This window comes from Onychomys torridus, chromosome 1 (genome assembly GCF_903995425.1).
Source record: "Onychomys torridus chromosome 1, mOncTor1.1, whole genome shotgun sequence".
Taxonomy (NCBI): domain Eukaryota; kingdom Metazoa; phylum Chordata; class Mammalia; order Rodentia; family Cricetidae; genus Onychomys; species Onychomys torridus.
This window is the reverse complement of record NC_050443.1, coordinates 10,807,975-10,828,284: the sequence shown is the minus strand read 5'-3', so window position 1 is coordinate 10,828,284 and position 20,310 is coordinate 10,807,975. Positions and strand designations below refer to the sequence as shown.

The window sequence follows — 20,310 nt, the reverse complement described above, 5'->3', positions numbered from 1 at the left end:
ATAATTAATAAATAGAAGTTGGATGTGGTGGGGCACATCTGTCACCCCAAGCTCCAACACAGTCTGAGGCAGGAGCATTACAGGCTTAAAGGTAGCCTAGACCACACAATAAAATACTGTCTCAAATCTTTTAAAAAGCTGGGCATGGGGGTTGGGGATTTAGCTCAGTGGGAGAGCGCTTGCCTAGCAAGCGCAAGGCCCTGGGTTCGGTCCTCAGATCTGGCAAAAAAGAAAAAAAAAAAAGCTGGGCATGAGCAGGGAGGTGTTTGCACACTCCTTTAATCCCAGCACTCAGGAGGATCCCTGTGAGATCAAGGCCAGCCTGGTCTACAAAGTGAGTTCCAGGACAGCCAGGGTTACAGAGAGAAACCTGTCTTGAAAAACAAAAAACAAAACCAAACAAAAAGCTGGGTATGGTAGCTTTCATCTTTAGTGCCAACACTTGAAAGGCTCGAAGCTAGCCTGATCTACATAGCAAGATCCAGGCCAGTGAGAGCTATTTAGTGAGACATTGTCTCAAAAAACTAAGCAAAATAAAAATATTGGACTTAGGTGTGACAGACACTCTGTGAAAAGTATCTTGTCTAGGTTTGTGTCAAGATGAGAAACACTAGCCAGCACAGACAGCATTCCCGGCGTCCAAACAGAACAAAAATGATGCGCATTTCTGTGCAAACTACCTTTATTTATAAAGGAAACAGTTCTCTGTGTCATTATAAACATTAAGCCACACAGGTGTGAAGGCACTTGGTTGGGGGTGGGGTGGGGCAGACATCCTGCTAAGGAGCCATGTACCTCACCCAGGCCCCAAGGCTGCTGGGAGGAATGGGGGAGGAAAGGACTCAGAGAGAAATGAAGGGGTGGGTCACCCTCCCAGGCTCGGCTGTAACAATACAGTGGCTTGCTTGCTGGCAGTAGGGGGCTCTTTGAACCAGATCTGATTTGGCAAGTGCGTGTATGGGGTCTCCTGCCCACAAAGGTCCTCGGCCCCACCTCACCCCAATGCCTAAGACGGCTTCCTAATTGTAAATTGGGGCTGCCCTCCCTCGAGCCTCTGGAAGAGCAGAGCACTTCTGGTGCAGGCTGCCCCCCCTGGAGATTAGGACGCAGGTAAACTCAGCAGGAGACGGGTCGGGGCGGTCCGGGTGGGAGGCAGGCCGGCTTGCACTTTTCTCCTTGACAACTGTCCTTCATTCCTGCTAGATTTTGCTCCTCTGAGACTTCACCCTAGGGAAGAGCTGAGGGGAGGGGACCGTCAGACACCAGGAACCCAGCCCGGCTTCTCCCACCCCCAGGAAGAGAGGCTGCCATCTAACCACCAGCCACACCCCTGGCAAAGAGCAGGAAGATGTGGGGGAACCTGTATGCGGCTGTCATCCACTTTCCTGAGTGAAAGGGAAACCCTTGACCTGTACCACAGCACACCCAATGATGGATTCTTCTAGACTCCTTCCCTTCACCAGTGTAATAATGTGTGTGTAGATGTGACAGAGATGGAGGGTGGGGAGGGTGTGTGTGGGGGGGAGCATTTGTAGCTTAGGCTGACCTAAAACTTACTATGTAGCCCAGGCTGAACTCTTAGCAATCCCCATGCCTCAGCCTCCAAAGTGCTGGGATAACAGGAAATGATATCATCTTGCCTGGCTCCTTCTCCTTCCCCAGAGCAGCCTGGCCAAACCCATTCACAGCGGGCTCCCACCGGGTCCCCTCTGGACTCACCCCAAAGTAGTTGCGTGGCACATAGCCCTCCTGGCCATGCAGTGACGCCCACCACCAGTCAGTCTCCTCCGTCCCGTCCCTCCGGAGCACAGTGACCGACTCGCCCTCCCGGAAGGACAGCTCATCCCCAAACTCGGCGCTGTAGTCCCAGAGCGCGTACACAACGCCACTGTGCATCAGCCCCATGCTTTGCTCCACGTCTGGAAACATATGAAGAACCCGGCAGTCAGGCCAGGGCCCAGGAACACAGCCACCCAGAGGACGGCACGGCCCCTGCTACAGCAGGGGTGAGCCACCGGGAAAGCTGTCTGTGCCTCTGCCTGTGGGTGGGAGTGAGGGGCTCTGACATTTGAGGACTCTTGGTGTGTCAAAACGGGCAACCTACCTTCACTCAGAGCCAACAGCTGCTGTTGTTGCCTTTTTTTTTTTTTTTTGGTTAAGATTTGCTTATTTTTGCATTTTATGTAGATGGGTGTTTTGTCTGCATGTACATCTGCACACCAGAAGAGGGCATCAGATGCCATGGAAGTACAGAGATAGATGGTTGTGAGCCGCCACGGCAGTGCGGGGCACTGAACGCAATACTCTTAACGGCTGAGTGATCTCTCCAGGCCCTCATCTCCCTCTTTAAAGATGGGTCAAATGTAGGCCAGGCTGGCCTCAAACTAGACATACAGCCAAGGACAACCCTGAACTTTTGGTCTTTCTGGCTCCACCTCTCAAGCTTCGGTATTACAGGTGTGGCCCACCACAGCCAGTGTGTGCAGTACCCAGAACCTCATCATGCTAGACAAGCACTCTACCAGCTGAGCTACATCCATCCCCCCTTTTAAATTTATTTACTTTTTTTGTTTGTTTGTTTGTTTGGTTGGTTGGTTTTTCGAGACAGTGTTTCCCTGTGTAGCATTGTGCCTTTCCTAGAACTCACTCTGTAGACCAGGCTGGACTCAAACTCACAGAGATCTGCCTGGCCCTGCCTCCTGAGTGCTGGGATTAAAGGCATGTGTGCCACCACCGCCCGGCTATTTATATACTTTTTAATTTTATGTGCATTGGTATTTTGCCTGCAGGTGTGTCTGTATGGGAGTATCATATGGAGTTGTAGATGGTTGCTATCCACATCCCACCCCCTTTTTTGAGACAAGTTCCTTCTAGAACTATAGCTGGTCTCCAACTACAATCCTCCAGCATTAGGAATGGGTCTGCATGCCCCTATCCGCACCTCATACAATGTTAAATCCTTTTGCTCCTCGACCCCTAATGCCAACCTATGACACCATCAGAGACGGCGGGCAAGCCTCTGGTGCAATTGATCTTGACTGTCCCACTCATGCCATTTAGCCTGGTCGCTGGAGATACCTGATGATGTGAACACAGTCATATCTACAAGTGTCCCAGCCTCTAAATGACTTCAAAGCAGTCTGGTCAGGGTGCCATACTGCCCTTCTTTAGACCAGGCTAGCCTTCAGCTCACAGAGAACTCTACCTGCCTCTGCCTCCCTAGCGCTGGGATTACCAGTGTGCGCCACTACAGCAGCTGGATGGTATGTTTGGCATCTTGACTGCTCGCCCCTCAAGTGGAATGCAGGTGGGCGGTACGGCCTGAATGATACAGCTCCCAAGTCCCCGCCCATCAACGTGCATCTGCCAAGAGGGCCGCCCAGCCCGGGCCCTCCACCCCCACCTCAGGCACAGCCTCGCACCTGCCAGGTAGGTGGCACAGTCCGCGTAGCCCTCTCGGTAAGGGTCGCACTTCTCGATGGCAGTGGCGCCGTCACTGAGTGTGGTGGCAAAGATGGCCGCACCGTGCTGCACCAGTGCGGTGCAGATGGCAGTGTCATTACATGAAGCCGCACAATGCAGGGGCGTCCTGGTGGCAGAAGCCTGGGTGAGAGGGAGGTCCCAGCCGGCAGCACCACCCACTACCCTACCGCAAGTGGCCACCCTACCGCAAGTGCGCAAGTCCCTCCCGACTCACCAGCCGTGGCTGTCAGGGGAGTTGACATTGGCGCCCGCAGCGATGAGGAAGTCCACGATGGGGTAGTTGGCGCCGCAGATGGCATTGTGCAGAGCGGTGATGCCCTCCTCGTTGGGCTGGCTTGGGTCATTCATCTGGGAACCGGGAGAGGACTCAGCACCGCCCGTCCCCTCCTGCTCTCCTTATACTATCACCTGGGGTGGGGACGGGGAGGGGGAACACCTCACCTCCTTCACCGCCTGCTGCACCACGTCCAGCTCCCCAGTCAGCGCTGCGTCCAACAGCAGCACCAGTGGGTTGAGGCGTGCTCGCCGGGCCTTGCGCGGGGAGCCCACTTTGCGCAGGACTGAGCGCATCTCCTGCAGGACAGGGCGGGGCTTCAGTGAGACTTGTCCACCCACATCTCAGTGGGACAAACAGACCCAGGGGGGCACCCCAAGGCATACACCAGGTCAGGAGGATTCACACCTAGGCGGGGAGGTGTGAGGGTAGGGAGGGCTGGCCATACCCTTGTACATTGTATATTGGTCCTTTAAAACTATGAGGTCATCCTATGACTTTGGAATCTGGAAGCCTGAGATCTTAGAGCAAGCTAGGAAGGCATGGAGTAGGTGGTCTACAGCAATTACTTCTGTAAGGCAGGTGTGGTAGTGCATGTCCATAATCTCAGCACTTGTGTGGTTGAGGCAGGAGGATGGCAGTGAGTTAAAGGACATCTTAGAGCCAGGTGGTGGCAGCACACACCTTTAATCCCAGCACTTGCCAGGCAGAGGACGGAGGTTCTCTGTGAGTCTGAGGCCAGCTTGGTTTACCGAAAGTTCCAGGACAGTCAAGGCTGCACAGAGAAACCCTATCTTGAAAAACGAAGAAGAAGAAGAAGAAGAAGAAGAAGAAGAAGAAGAAGAAGAAGAAGAAGAGGAGGAGGAGGAGGAGGAGGAGGGGGAGGAGGAAGATCTTCAAGGACAATGTGGGCTATATAGTGAAACCCTTTTTAAAACAAAACAAAACAAAATCAAAAAAATCCACAAAACCACTACGACTGTTAATTTTGATTGATAACACCTCAAATCCTAGCATTCAGAGGGTAGAGGCAGACACATCTCTGTGAGTTCAAGGCCAGCCTGGTCTACATAGTAAGTTCCAGGACAGCCAGGACTGTTACACAGAGAAACTTTGTCTTGAAAAACCAAAAAATAGCTGGGTGGTGGTGGCGCATACCTTAAACCCCAGCACTCAGGAGGCAGAGGCAGGAAGATTTCTGTGAGTAAGAGGCCAGCCAGGGCTACAGACTGAGTTCCAGGAGGGCTCCAAAGCTACACAGAGAAACCTTGTCTCAAAAAAATAAAAAATAAAAAAAAATAAAAATAAAAATAAAACACCAAAAAATAGATAAAGAATAACACATGTAGAATCACCATGGAAAGAAATCTCTGGCTAGGTCTGCAAAGGAGTGTCTAGATTGGGTTAATGAAGATGGGCCCACCTGGGCCAGGGTCCTAGACTGAATAAGGAGAAGAGAGCCAAAACCACCAGCATGTGTCTGCTTCTTGACTGTGGAGACAAGTTAACCAGCTGCCTTCTGTTCCTGCTGCCACAATGGACTATACCCTCAAACTGAGCAAAAACATATCTTTTCTGGACTTGCTATTGCTAATAATATTATACACACAAAGACAACACACAAACAAAACAGCACCAATGAATTCCTGGGTCAGTGTTAACAACAGGAGGGTCACACTTACATCCCAGTAACCAGTCAATCCTCATGGCAAACCGATAAGTTGGCCACTGCTATTCTCACCCCCATTTCATAGGCACAGAGTGGCTAAGTGCCTGGCCCTAGGATGTACAGTTGAATAAGTGGCATGGGGACAGACAGAAAACTCTGAAGTTGGTGCACACAAACCTTGATGACCAAAGTCTTGGGGACCAGAGACTCTTACTTCACAAGGAAACAGAGCAGATGCCCAGAAAAAGTAGGCACCATACACTGTCTTGTTTCCAGGTCTCAGATAAAAACTCATGGTCACACTGAAAACTCACATCAACCACAAGTATAAAACTGAGATTCATGAAAGAATGCTGGGGCATAGGCAAATGAAGCCAAGGTGCCAGGTCACCCCTCCATCCATCCAGTCTCTCCCTTTTTACCTGAGCCCAGCCCTATCTACACAAAAGACTACATTTCCCAGGCTCCATTGCAGCATGGTGGGTGCCATCTTGGGTCATGAAGCCAGGTTAATCTCAGTAGATGTGGTGTAGCCAGGGGATAATGTGTAGGTGCAACACTAGGTTTCATTTAAACTACTATATGGTGAAGACTTTTTTGTTAAAGTAACTGTATCAGAGATGAGCACATGCCATAGTCTCCTCCAGTGACTTACCATGCTCTGAGGCTGCTCTGGAAGCGTGCTCTGGGGTGGGGCTGGGGGTGGGATGGGAGCTGGTGGGGCAGGAGCAGGGGGCCCTGCCCTGGCTTCAGATCCCTCTGTGATTGTGGACAGCTCTGGCTCAGGCCCGCCAGGCCCTGGGCCACCATGCCGATGGAAAAGTCTATTGATGATCAGTTGGTATTGTTTCTTGTGGGTAGGGGGCAGGGCCACAGCAGGGCTCTGTTCCATGGAGCCTCTGCGCTTGAGGGGCCGAGGAATCTCTGCCAGCACTCGGGCCACCTCCTCCAGCTCAGGAACCGTCTGTGCTTCGGGTGGCAACGCTGGCTGTAGCCTGGTTGGGCTGAGAGGCCGAGTGACTGTGCCTTCATCTGTGTCCCCGGCCTCCAGCACAGGAGCCAGTAGCCCCTCTAGCTCTGGCTCTGGCTCCAGCTCGGCAGGGGGTTTGACGAGGCCTGGAAAGAACAAAAGCCCCATCGGAGAAAGAGTAACCAGGAGTTTCCCAAGATCTGTAACTTCCAGGATGTTCCAGCTCCTGCACGGTGTGACCTCTAGACTACAATTTGCCTGGGCTGTACATAATATAATGTTATGGTATCTCCTATTTATTAAGCATCTATATGCCAGATTTATTTATTTATGGTGCTGAGCATTGAACCCAGGGCAGATGGTAGACATTCTATGCACGGAACTACCACTTCAGTCCTACATATCCATCACCCTTCTACTTTGTGGAGATCAGTGATCATCTCCATTTTATAGAAAGGAATCTGAGGCTCAGAGAGGGAAAGTCACTTGCCCAAAGTCACACAGATGGAATCTGCACTCCTACCACCAACAATAAACTTGGTTTTCTAGGATCCTAAGAATTTCACTCATCTCATGCAGAAAATTCCAGAGCAGAAGCCTGGTGTCCCAGGGTCTCTTCTCTCTATTTTATATGCCCCTCTCTCCACAGCGGCGCTTCAGAAGCAGGTGAAAACGTTACCCTGGTCTTTATCCACCACCCCAATGTCTGGCACAATCCTACAAGGTAAACACTGTGACGCTCTTTTCACAGGGCAACCTGCACTGACTATGCATCGGGCCTTATCTTCAAGACTTGACACGGTTTTAGTACCATGTCCCAAAAGATAGGGCTTTCTCAGGATTCAGCTTTCACACTCTAGGAACACAAGGTTCAGAGAGGTTAAAGGGCATGCCCCGAGCTTCACAGCATGTGACTTTGCTCAGCCACCATGTAACCCTGGCTTCTGTGTGAATTCCCATGTTTATCTGGCCCAGCTCTCTGCAGGGACAGTGTCTGGACTCAGGCTTGGCTGTCATGGCTACCCAGCTGCTCTGGTCCCCATCATTTGTGCTGGGACCCCTTCAGCTGACTCACCTTCATTCATGGGAGGCCAAGTCTGTTGAGGTGCCGGAGTCTGAGGCTGGGCCTGGGACTGGGGGGGCATCTGAGGTTGGGGCTGGGGGGGTGGCTGAGGGGGTGGCTGGGAAGGCAGCTTAGGTGGGGGTGCTCGGGAGAAGATAGGGGATCCCGGGAGCACAGCCCTGCTGGCTCCATGTTCCCAGAAGGCGTTCTGGAGCTTAAAGATCATGCTGAGGGGTATGGGGCGCTGGCGCAGTGTGTTGCGGGGCTGAGGGCTGGAGGGGGGCATGGGGATGCGGCTGACGGGCTGCCAGCTGCGGGGCAAAGTGCCTGAGGGCCCTGCTGAGCCCATAGAGCGGCGGTAACTGCCCATGTCGGAACGCCTGTCGGTGGCCAGAGGGGACACCTTGTAGTTGCGTGGCAGTGTGGCACTGGTGATGTTGTCCTGCAGCGGGGAGAGAGAAAGGCGGGAGGAAGGGACTTAGGTTCAGGGCAAGGGGGTGAGGTAAAGGCAAGAACATGTCTACGATGGCCCACACCAGTGGTCCCAGCAGGAGAGGCTGGGGCAGGACTGCCTTGACTGTAAGGCCAGTTTGGACTATAGAAAACACACACACACACACACACCCGGACCCTCCACTTTCACACCTGTGCTGCCCACCTGCCCCTCACCTTGCCACTGCCCCCAAGCCCATCCAGGCTGCTCTCTCTCCAGGGTAAGAGCTGCAGGCCCGGCGAGGCAGGCCGTGTGAAGACATCCAGCCCTGCAAAACACACATCGATCGTTAGGATGGACTCCAGATCCAGACCCGCCCTCCAGGTCACCCCATACTCTGTCACTCACGTTCATAGCTTGCTGTCTGTGAAGGCTTTTTCTCATAAGCTACGTCTAAGTCAGACTCGTTCCAGGCTTTCGGGGGCCTCCGGCGCAGCGTCAGGTCGTCTGGGGGAAGGGGTGCGTGAGTGAGGGTGTAAGTAAGCACAGACTAGACCGGGCCAACCTCCCGAAGAGTGGGTCCCTGTGCACCTTGTGCGCGAAGCGGCGGGGCGAAGGCACTGCCACCCGCGCCCAGCAGGGGGCTCCCGAAGGCAGCCGGTGCGTCATAGCCTGCAGCGGGTGGACGTGGAGAAGGTCCCCGTTCTGGGAAGAAGGCTTGGGGCCCCTCGGCTAGAGGGCTGCCCCGGGGGGACCCTGCGCGGCCCAGGTAGTCGAAGGGCGTCGGAGGGCCCGGCTGGCGCAGTGAGCCAGTCACCGGCCGCGGGGACGGCGCCCGGCCATGGGGACTGCCCGCCCCGTCGAAGGCACGGGGTCTGGGCGATGGTGCGCGCTCCAGGCTGCTGTAGGCATCGGGCTGCAGGTAGATGGGGGTGCGTGGGGAAGACGGACGGCCCTTGGGGGACAGAGGGCTGTAGGGGTGCAGGGACGGGGCACTCTCCGAGCGTCCAAAACGGGCCTCTGTGCCATCGGTGGATGTCTTCTGTGGGGACCCTCTGCTACCAAAATGCTCCGGGATAGGGCTGGTGCTGTACCGGGACATCTGTGGGGATGGAAGAGTCAGAGGAGACAATGGGGGTTGGTGGGAGAGATCAGGGTAGGTGATGGAAAGTCAATGCAGAGATGTCAGATTGGGCCTGCTGACTTTGCGCACAGGTGCCCAGCGTGGGCAAAGCCTGGGCGTGAGGGGGATCTAGCTTGTTACTGGTGCTTTTCTATGACTTAAGAAAAGAACTTTTGCTGCATGTGAGCTTTCACTTTTCCCCCACGTTAATCCCAGCACATGGGAAGCAGAGGTAGCGGATCTCTGTGAGTTTGAGGCTAGCCTGGTCTACAGCATGAGTTTCAGGACAGCCAGGGTTGTTACACAGAGAAACCGTGTCTCTACCTGCGTGTGTGTGTGTGTGTGTGTGTGTGTGTGTGTGTGTGTGTAGTGGACAGGCTCACACCTATAATTCCAGCATTCGCAAGCGGATCTCTGTGAGTTCCAGGCTGGCTAGGGCTACATACTGAGACTCTATCTTAAAAAAATAATAAATAATGTTGGGCGGTAGTGGTGCACGCCTTTAATCTCAGCACTCGAGAGGCAGAGCCAGGCGGATCTCTGTGAGTTCGAGGCCAGCCTAGTCTACAGAGTGAGATCCAGGACAGGCTCCAAAACTACACAGAGAAACCCTGTCTTGAAAAAAACCAAAAACGAACAAACAAACAAATAAATAATTTTCGAGACAGGGTCTCTCACGAAGCTCAGGCTAGCCTGAAGGCCTCCATGTAGCCGAGGGTGGCCGTGAATTCCTTATCTTCCTGCCTCGGCCTCTCCAGTCTAACTAACAGGTGTGTGCCGCAAGCCTTGATTTTATGCAGTATGGGAGACGGAACCCAGCCCTTCACTCATGCTAGGCTAATATTTAACCCACCTAGCCAGCCTCCTAGAACTCACTACAAAGCAGAGAGGCTGGCACTGAATTGATCCTTGTGCCTTAGCTTCCCAGGTGCAGGCATTTCCAGCCTGCTCTCCATGCCTCTGGACGGCCTTGCGCACCTCACAAACTGCACACCCTCAGAAATTCAAGCCTCCCCTGGGGCATGGAGAGAAGCTGGCTTTGGGGGTCACCAAGCTCACCCTCGGGGGAACTCCAGCCTGTGGGCCTGGGGGCGCTGGGGAGTCTGACCACAGCGACTCTAACTGCTTGGTCAGTTCGTCCACTTTGGCGGCTGCAGTGTCCAACTCCATCTGTTTCAGATCCATGTGCTTCATGGCCAGCGCTGGGTGGGTGGGAGCAGAGGTCAGGACCGCGCCCCTCCGCCCCGCCCCGTCCCCTGCCGGGCCCCGCCCATCCGCCCCTGCCCGCCAGCTCACACTGGAAGTTCAGATCCAGAAGATCCCTGGCATTCTGGAATGCTTCGCTGTCCATGGTGCCGGCCGGAGCAGGGTGCCTGCCTGGATGGAGAACTTGCTCAGACCCTTCGGGCCACGCCCCTCCAAGCCCCACCCTCAGGGAAGCCCGGACTCTCAACAGCCATGAAGGCTCCAAAATACCAATTCCTTCAAAACTCTGTCCACGTCCATAAGCTACATAGAAGTCTGAAGACATTCTAGAAAAGTTTGGGATTGCCAGGCGGTGGTGGCGCACGCCTTTAATCCCAGCACTCGAGAGGCAGAAGCAAGCGGATCTCTGTGAGTTCGAAGCCAGCCTGGTCTACAGAGTGAGTTCCAGGACAACCAGTGCTACACAGAGAAACCCTGTCTGGAAAAACCAAAAAAGAAAGAAAAAAAAAAAAAGAAAGAAAGAAGAAAAAAAAAAAAAGAAAAAGTTTGGGACAAAGACTCTCCATCACTATCATGTGGTATTGAACTGAGGCTGACAGCTGAAATAGTTAACTGTTACTTTAATGAATGTTTACTGGGGACCAGGAGACACCACCAGATGCTTTGTTGTTGATTTTTTGTTTTGTTTTGTTTATTGATGTAATGAGGATTAAAGATAGGGCCACACACATGCTAGGCAGGGGCTCTACCACTGAGCCACACCCCAGCCCCTCACTGGGGGATTCTAGGCAGGGGCTCTACCACTGAGTTACACTCCAGCCCCTCACTGGGGGATTCTAGGCAGGGGCTCTACCACTGAGCCACACCCCAGCCCCTCACTGGGGGATTCTAGGCAGGGGCTCTACCACTGAGCCACACCACAGCCCCTCACTGGGGGATTCTAGGCAGGGGCTCTACCACTGAACCACACCCCAGCCCCTCACTGGGGGATTCTAGGCAGGGGCTCTACCACTGAACCACACCCCCAGCCCCTCACTGGGGGATTCTAGGCAGGGGCTCTACCACTGAGCCACACCCCAGCCCCTCACTGGGGGATTCTAGGCAGGGGCTCTACCACTGAGCCACAACCCCAGCCCCTCACTGGGGGATTCTAGGCAGGGGCTCTACCACTGAGCCACACCCCAGCCCCTCACTGGGGATTCTAGGCAGGGGCTCTACCACTGAACCACACCCCAGCCCCTCACTGGGGGATTCTAGGCAGGGGCTCTACCACTGAGTCACACCCCAGCCCCTCACTGGGGGATTCTAGGCAGGGGCTCTACCACTGAGTCACACCCCAGCCCCTCACTGGGGGATTCTAGGCAGGGCTCTACCACTGAGTCACACCCCAGCCCCTCACTGGGGGGATTCTAGGCAGGGCTCTACCACTGAGTCACTCCTCCAGCCATCTTTTCACTTTTCATGTTGACACAGGGTCTTTTCAAGTATTCAGGGTGGCCTGGAAAACTTTATATAGCCTAAAACTACATAGGCTTCAAACTCAACAATCTTTGGCTTGCCTTGGCCTCCAGGACTTTTGGACTACAGGCCTATATCTGCACAGTAAGTTTGTTGTTGTTTGGTTTTTGTTTTGTTCATTTTTAGATTATTTACTTCATGTGTAGGAGTGTCTACATGACTGCATGCTTGGAGCCCATGGTGATCACAAGAGGGTGTCAGATCCCCTAGAAATGTAGTCACAGGTAGTTGTGAACCACCATGTGGGTGCTGGGAACTGAACCTGGGTCCTCTGCAACAGCAACACATGCTCTTATTCTGAGCCATCTCTCCGACCTGTTTTTGTTGATGTTTAGGATGGGATCTCATGTAGCCCAGGCTGGCCTAAAGCTTGTATGTACTTTAGGTTGATCTCAAACTTCTGATCCTCCTGCCTCTACACCCTGAGTGCTGAAATTACAGGCCTGGAGCACCAAATGGATTGTGTGGTACTGGGAATGGACCCAGGGCTTCATGCACATTACGTATGCATGCTACCAAGTAAGCCACATTCATAGCTCCCACTCCACCTCTAAACAACAGTTATGAGCCAGGCATGTGTCATTCACCTGTAATGTTAGCTCTCAGAAGGCGGTTGTAAACAATTTCTAGCTCCAGACCAGCCTGGGCTACAGAATGCATTCAGTCTAGCCTGGGCTACAGAGTGAGCCCCGCCTTAAAAAAAATCCCAACCAATTGTGGTAGCGCATGCTGAGTGAGAAGCTAACCTGGGTTAAAGGCTTTGGGAGAGCTAGCTCAGTTGGTTCAGGCCTTTCTGTACAAGCATGAAGAACTGAGGTCAGCCCTTAGCACCCCAGCGAAACTCTGAGAGAGCAGCTGCGTGCTGGGAGTGCAGGTGCATGCTGGGAGTGCCAGCTATAGGAAGCAGAGACAGGCAGTGGCTGCTTAGCTACTCTTGCCATATCTATTCAGAAAGAGACCCTGTCCCAAAAACTAAGGTGCGGGGTTGGAGAGATGGCTCTGAGATCAAGAGGTTCAATTCCCAGCACCCACATAGCAGCTCACAACCACTTGTAGCTCCAGCTCCAGAGGATTCAACACCTTCTTCTGGCCTCCATGGGCATCAGGCACACACATGGTGCACAGACATGCATGCATGCATGCAAAACACTCATACACATAAAACAAAAGAAATAAATCTAGAAAAATAACCACACATATGGTGGAGGATATGTGACATTGACCCCTGACTTCCATGTGCAAGGACACACCAACACACGACACATAGCAACATACTCCACACACAGAAACACTACACACTAACACACACCCCACCCACAGGAGCACACATACATACTCCACATATAGCCGCACACGCACAAAACCTTCTTGCTAAGAAGCAAGAAAATAGCCGGGTGGCAGTGGCACACGCCTGTAATCCCAGCACTTGGGAGGCAGAGGCAGGTGGATCTCTGTGAGTTCGAGGCCAGCCTGGTCTACAGAACTAGTCAAGGACAGGCTCCAAAGCTACAGAGAAACCCTGTCTCCAAAAACCAAAAAAAAAAAAAAAAAAAAAAAAAGAAGCAGCAAGAAAATATACAGCTCAGACAGCTTGGCACCAAGTGCACGTCTATGGCACACCCCTTCATCCCAGCACTTGGGAGGTGTAGGCAAGAGGATCATGAGTTAAGACTCAGTCTTGGCTCAGCAAGTTGGAGGTTAGCCTAGAAAATACGAGACCCTGTCTCAAAAAGCAAAAAGAAAAAGGAAGATATAAAAGGTAAGAAAAGAAAGAAACCTGGGGTAGGATTGTTCAGCAGCTCTGGGCACTTCCTACTGTTTCAAGGAGCCTAAGTTCAGTTCCCAGCACTCATATGGAGCGGCCCACAGCTGCCTGGAACTCCAGCGCTAAGGAACCCAACATCCTCTCCAGCCTCAGAGAGGACCTGCACTCATGTGCACATACCAACATACATACACATACTTAATAATCAGCCTGGCAGTGGAAGCACATGCTTTAATTCCAGCACTCGGAAGGCAGAGGCAGGAGGAGGCCAGCCTGGTCTACAGAGAGAGTTCCAAAACAGCCAGGGGCGGGGACATCACTGCTTCCTCTCTGCCACTGTCCACAAGAGGCCCTGCTCACACTGACCCATTGTTAAGAGGAAGAACAAGGGGCTGGTCAGGGCCAAAGAGGCAGCTGTGGTCACCAGCCAGCAGGAGGAAGCTAGGCCACTGGGAACCGGTTACACCAGCCATCTTTATCCTCATGACAGTGGCCACGCCTGCCAGCTCTGTCACCTTTTAGCTTTGGTGGTAAAGGTGTAGGCCGTGGGGCCAGCTGGGACATGTTGACACCGGCCTCTGCCTGGGAAGCCACAAGGAACAGAACCTGTTGGGGCTGGTGGCTCATCTGAGCATGCGTGACCTTGAGTCTTCTCCATTCCTAGGGCCGGAGACTCCCTGACTCCTGAGACTCCCCACAAGCATAAGGATTTAAACTAAGTATTCCAAAAGGCCCTTCTGATCTCAAAGAGGGCTCCACTCTGAAACTTGATGTTGTATGTGGTCTCACTGTGTAGCCCAGACTGTCCAGAAACCTTACTAATAATTCCTCCTGCCTCTCTGTGGCTGGAACTGCAGACAGCATCACCATACCCAGTAAAGACTCTGAGATGGGAAAGCTCTACAAAGATGGGCCCTGAAAGCTTAAATATCTACTGAGAGAAACTTCTGAACTGGAAATGGAGATCTAGCTCAATGGTAGAACACCTGCTCAGAATCCCCCAGTGAGGGGCTGGGGTGTGGCTCAGTGGTAGAACACCTGCCTAGAATCCCCCAGTGAGGGACTGGGGTGTGGCTCAGTGGTAGAGCCCCTGCCTAGAATCCCCCAGTGAGGGGCTGGGGTGTGGCTCAGTGGTAGAGCCCCTGCCTAGAATCCCCAGTGAGGGGCTGGGGTGTGGTTCAGTGGTAGAGCCCCTGCCTAGAATCCCCCAGTGAATGGCTGGGGTGTGGCTCAGTGGTAGAGCCCCTGCCTAGAGTCCCCAGTGAGGGGCTGGGGGTGTGGCTCAGTGGTAGAGCCCCTGCCTAGAATCCTCCAGTGAGGGGCTGGGGTGTGGCTCAGTGGTAGAGCCCCTGCCTAGTGTCCCCAGTGAGGGGCTGGGGTGTGACTCAATAGTGGAGCTCTGACTATCATTAGGAGGCCCCAAGTTCAATCCCTAGTAGAAAAATTAGGATCCAAGTCCAAGATTCATTCTCTTGAACATTCTAGAATTCTTTCATTTGTTTTAACCACAATTTCTAGTTTTCCTGCTGTGTTCTCTGTCTGTCCCAGAACTGCACTCTCCTGGAGTGCACCACAAGCCAGAAACCAGAGATGGAGATGTGAATGCTGGAACGCCCTGACAAGAGTGCCTCAGTTGCTTAACTTTTAAAACCAAGATAAATAGGCTACCTCACTGGACCAGTGCGAAGACCTATCTAGACAGACGCAAGAGGAATCAGCCTCAGAAAGTAGATAGTATAGTCAGGCCTGGCCGTGCACACCTGTAATCCCAGCTTACTTAGGAGGCTGAGGAAGAGTTCAAGGTCTGTCTTGGCAGCAGAGAACATTGAAGGGGCCATCCTGGGCAACCCTGTCTCAAAATCAAAGTTTAAATAAAGAACTGGGCATGGTGGCACACGCCTGTAACACCAGCTTTCAAAGGCAGAGGTCTGAAGATAGCCAGGCTTGTTTACATCTCATGGTCAGGCCAACCAGAGCGGAAAAGACCTGGTCTCCAGGCTGGAGCGGTGGCTCCACTGATGAGAGTATGCAGGACCAGAGTTCCAGTTCCCAGCTGCATATACCAGCTCCAGCTGTGGCCTCGACCTCTGTAGGCACTGGCACTCATGTATGTACAGAGGGCTGAGACACGGCTCAGAAGGTAAGTGCCTGTTCTTCCAGAGGACAGGAATTTAGTTCCCGGTGTCCGACAGGAAGAGGATCCTTTGGCAAATGCACCATTATCAACTGTCTAAGACTCTCATTTCTGGTTCTAAGAGCAAAGCTGTTCCCAGCGCTGTTGTGGGTGGCAGGAACACTTCTACCGCCAGGGGGCGCGCGTCCCCCGGCGGGCTCAATGGCTGAGCTCAGGCCCCGGGAATGCGAGGCGGGCCTGGGCAGGTGCACAGCTCCCCCGGGGCCAGGGAGCGGGGCGAGCCAGGGGAAGCAGGGCCTCTGTTCCCAGGCTCCTGTCCCTGCCCTCCACCCTCAGGTCTTCTTCCTTGGGCTCCTCTCCAATTCTAGCTCCCCCTTCAACAGGCTCCCATCTCTGCTCCACCCTTAGGTCTCAAGACCTTGCCCGGCCTCCTCTGCACCCCAGCAAGGTTCTCAGAGTTGAAGGAGCTTACTGGGCTTCCTGAAGGAGTCAGTGGGATCCAGGTCAGGGATCCGGATGGGTTGGGAACACCCAAAGTGTAATCCTTCACTCTAGCCGGGTCGGACTTGATGTTTGCCTCCGTGGAATGGGCTAGCTAAGCCTCGGCCTTGAGCTAGTTACTGTGACATCTTCTTTCTCCCTCGGTTTCCTCATGTGTGTACTCTATGCGTGCGTGCATGCATGCGTGCGTGCGCGTGTGTGTTTGGGGGGATTAATGCCTTCACCCAGAGGAGGTGTGAGCGGAGGACCTAAATTATACAGTGTTTACAACAGTGCTATTTAAGAACCGAATGTCTCGCATCCTGGACTGTTGTTATTCTACAAGCCTTCCTCCGTGGTTCTCCAGGGTAACACAGTTGAGCACTGAGGCAGGAGGATCTCTAGTTCAAGGCCACCCAGGCCTACATAAGCGACACTGTCTCCAACAAACAAGAGATGAACTTCAGCTCCCAGCAATAGGGTGGCTGATGTAGCTCGCACATGGCTTGGGTTAAGTCTCTGAGGCCGGGGATCAATCACACACGGGCAGGCTCAGAGCCAGGGACGGAAACCCAGGTGCTGTAGATTCTTCCAGAGATTCTTCTGTGAGGGCTCTTGGTTGGTTGGTTTGTTTACATAGCCCTGGCTTGTCTGGATCTATGTAGACCAGGCTGACCTGGAATTCAGATCTGCCTCCCTAGTGCTGGGATTAAAAGCACCACCACGACCCACAGTGGTTCTGGTTTTGTTTTTTGGTTTTTGTTTGTTTGTTTGCTTTCTTGTTTTTTGTTTCTCAGTGTAGTCTAAGCTGTCCTGGAACTCACTCTGTAGACCAGGCTAGCCTCGAACCCAGAGGTATGCTGCCTCTGCCTCACTAGTGCTGGGATTGAAAGGCGTGTGCCACCCCTACCCAGCATCCATGGTATACTTAAACTTCCAATCCTCCTGCCTCCACCTCCCCAGTGCTGGAAATACTGGCATGTCACATGATAGTCTGGTTTATTCAGTTCTAGGGACTGAACCCTGGGGATTCCTGCATGCTGGACGAGCGTTCTACCCTCCCAGCCCACATGCCAACAACCCCTTCTTTCTGCGATTCTAAGAGCCCTGGGCTCTGTTGCCAGTGGTCCCAACCCGAGCTTTTGGACCACAGAACCCTAAACTTCCCAACGACATCAGTGATTTTCCCAAGAATGCAGGACTTCGGTAGGGTGAGAACCCTGGAAGATTCCAGACAGAAACTGGCAAGATCCCAGAGTGTGGGTGGTGTCTGTTTGCCAGCCTCAGTTTCCCCAATGCTAGGGAGGAGTCCTCCCCAGGGATCAACAACTGCCCTGAAGGTGGAACTCGCTGTTCCTGCCTTTGGGCGCTAGCCAAATGCTTCTGTGGACGGAGAGATCCATCCTGACCTGAACCCGGCAGGACACCGTCCGTGTTGGCAGCTGCGGCTATTATTTTTTAATTTCATTTTAGGCTGTCAGCTGGTGTCCTTCCAGACATTAACACTCCCTCTTCAGATCCTTGTCCCCCGCTGGGTTTCTTAACCCCCCTCCACGTGGGCCCAGAGATGGACAGAGGGAATTGCCTGCCTGCTCCTGCCCTCTCCCAGGCTCAAGGACAGACAGACACCTCCAGAATTAGCCTCCATCCCTCCCTTATCTCCCACAATACCTCAGGTCAGACAGATGGAAGTGGAGGTGACATTTCTCACCTCTGGGTCAGAGGGAGGAACCCCACCCTGGGAGGAAGAAGGCTAACTAGAAAAATCTGGTGGGAGTGAAGGAATTCTTTCCACAGACAGATGTCAAAGAGGGAAGGAGCTATCAAACTCAGCTGCCCATAGGGCCCACCAGCCTCGGTTTACCCCTTTCGTTCTGTGTAAATGCAGCAGTACGCAGTCACACAAGCCTCCGGGATCCAGCCCCGCGGTCCTGTTATTCTAGCCTGGGCTCTACCATGACCTCAGCAAACCTCAGTTATTTCCCACCCCAATGGGGCAACAAGAGGTGCGACCCCGTCTCCGCTGGGGGGCGCCTTTGGTCGGATGTGCCTCCTCTGGTTAGGCAGGTCTGACGCCCCGGTTAATGACATGTTGGGGATTCGCTCAGCGGCACGGAAGAGGGGGAAGAGCTGACCCGGTTTCTCATCCCCTGCCCCCACCCCAAAACCAGAGAGTGGGGTGTAGCGCCGGGACATACCTTTGAGGGACCCACGTTCCCCCCGCTTCGTGCTTGTCCCACTCCTTTCAAAAACCAGGATCCACTACCCCAGTGCCACTATTTGACGCAGAGACCTAGAGGCTTGGTGCTGCAGGCACCACGAGAATGGTTTGGAGCCCGGGCGCCCAACCATTCTAGAACGCCCTAACCTCCCACATCTACACCAAAGTCAGAGACCCGAGACCCCCAGCATCCCCCGAGACACTTCCAAGAGTCTCCAATTAAAGTATTCAAGAATTCCAGCTCCAATGGCTCCCCAGGACTAAAGGCTCCGAGTACGCCTAAGATCTCAGGAGTCCGAGCCCCCATCCATCTGCCCAGCGAAGCCGGCACCCCAGTTCCCTCTTTCCAGGGACCCAGGCGTGAGCGCCCCACATTTTGCCCCGGGACTTAAGGTCCGAGGTCCCACCAAGTGCTCCCAGGGACGCGGCGTCAGGTTCTAGGGTGGCTGGACCCCGGGTGGGGTGGAACTCACGCGTCCGGGGCAGATCCTGGCACCGGGGGGGCTTTTCCTCGGGCTCCGGCTCCGGCTCCGGCGGCGGGGAGCGGAGGACGGGGCGGGGCAGTCGCCGGGGAACAGGTTAGACGACGTGACTCTGACTGGAGGGAGGCGTGTCCCGCAGGGGAGGGAGAGCTGCGGTCGCCTCGAGCACCTTGGGATTTGTAGTCCCGGAGGGGCGGGGCGCAGCCTGGGACATTTCCTTTTGGAGTCAGGCGCGATCTATTTCACAGACAACAAGAGCGAGGACCCGAAGATCGAGGGCGCCCTGGACGGAGAAATGCACAGGAGTCCAGACCCCCACTTCACTGCGGGTGCAGGGGAAGAACTCCTGAGCCCTTCCCCACTCTCCAGGCTCAGTTTCCCAGGCGGGGAGAAATTCACACGACCCAATACTATGGCGAGAAAAGGACCCGAGCCCCGGCTTACCTGTCTACATAAAATAAAAATAAAAGTAAGGGGCCTTTAATCTTAGCACTCGGGAGTTAAGAGTCAGGGGCATCTCTGCGAGTTAGAGGCCACCCTGGGCTACATAGGAAGACCATGTCTCCAAAACAAAACAAAACAGCACAAAAACCCGCGTTGGCGCTTATAGGCGTGCCTAGCAACAGGCTGGACTACAATCCCCAGCAGCAATCCTGAGCCAAGCCCCCTCCAGCCACCCTCGGGTCCTCTGGGAGTTGGAGTCTGGGAGCCCTCAAAGGGCGAGCCCCAGAGCCTCTAGCCCACGCGGGGGGACACACAGTCTGGGGATCCCCGGCCGAAGGAACCCTTCCCTGTCTCCTTGGGCCCCTCTGAGTTCTGGGAAGCCGCAGGAGAGGGAGGGGCCTCCCAATTCCGGAGGAGTCTCCGAAATCCCCGCAGAGGGGGCGGGACGCGACGCTGACACACCGGCCAGGAATGCAGTCGGGTCACCCTGTCTCGCCGCCGTCCCGCGGCCCCACCCGCCGCCCCACGCGCCGCAGTCCTGCTGGGAAGGGGCGTGGGCGCGCCCCCAGACCCCGCGTCCACGTGCAGCTGTTTACTTGGGCCGCGGGGCAGGGAGGGGTCGGCCAGCGGCACCTCTGCCTCCCTCCGAGCGGTGGGGAATCCTTCCCGCCCTGGACACGAAGTCCACGTCTTCGAGTCTCGCACGACCCACTAACCCTCACTCCGTTGGGAGCCAAGCTCGGGGCTCTGGGGTCCGAGGCTCCGCCCCTGACCCGAGGGCTCCGCCCCCTCGGTTTCCCGCTTTCTCCAGGAACTCCGCCTCCCGTTGGTACTTTCAGTGCTCCGATCGCCCGCGCTGCTCTGCTTTCCGACCTCGTCCACTCAAGCCTTCCGCTCTCGCCGTGTCAGGGACGTCCCAGAACACACTCTCGCTTTGAAAGCACGACCCTGCCAACCAGAATCCTCACCTGGCCCTTACAGGAATGTCTGCGCAATCGGCCCTCTGTCTCTTTAAGAGCCGTGGCCTGGCTGGGGCACTGCCCCT

At 54.3% G+C, this 20,310-nt stretch overlaps 1 protein-coding gene across 2 annotated transcripts; it reads right to left on the bottom strand.

Moving 5' to 3' along the window:
- Positions 1-675: 675 nt before the first annotated feature.
- Ppp1r13l (protein phosphatase 1 regulatory subunit 13 like) lies at positions 676-20,260 on the bottom strand. 2 transcript variants are annotated; one of them, XM_036182591.1, is made up of 14 exons: positions 19,982-20,260; positions 18,813-19,104; positions 10,312-10,392; positions 10,075-10,217; positions 8,484-8,994; positions 8,301-8,399; positions 8,129-8,220; positions 7,472-7,901; positions 6,082-6,542; positions 3,925-4,056; positions 3,698-3,831; positions 3,423-3,589; positions 1,720-1,919; positions 676-1,238 (listed from the first exon to the last, which is right to left on the bottom strand). In XM_036182591.1, exons 3-14 carry the CDS (start codon positions 10,364-10,366, stop codon positions 1,200-1,202), a joined length of 2,463 nt encoding a protein of 820 aa, XP_036038484.1. In that variant the 5' UTR covers positions 10,367-10,392; positions 18,813-19,104; positions 19,982-20,260; the 3' UTR covers positions 676-1,199. The 2 variants fall into 2 exon arrangements, with proteins under 2 accessions (XP_036038484.1, XP_036038492.1); XM_036182599.1 differs by having other exon boundaries at positions 10,312-10,388.
- Positions 20,261-20,310: the final 50 nt, after the last annotated feature.

What these genes read in the sequence shown, in the direction of transcription:
- Ppp1r13l (XM_036182591.1), bottom strand. Translation starts at nt 10,366, where the DNA reads ATGGACAGCGAAGCATTCCAGAATGCCAGGGATCTTCTGGATCTGAAC. An exon ending in TCCCCTGACAGCCACGGCTG is followed by an intron (nt 3,590 to 3,697) that starts GTGAGTCGGGAG and finishes TTCTGCCACCAG; the next exon opens with GACGCCCCTGCATTGTGCGG. An exon ending in CTGTGCCACCTACCTGGCAG is followed by an intron (nt 1,920 to 3,422) that starts GTGCGAGGCTGT and finishes ATATGTTTCCAG; the next exon opens with ACGTGGAGCAAAGCATGGGG.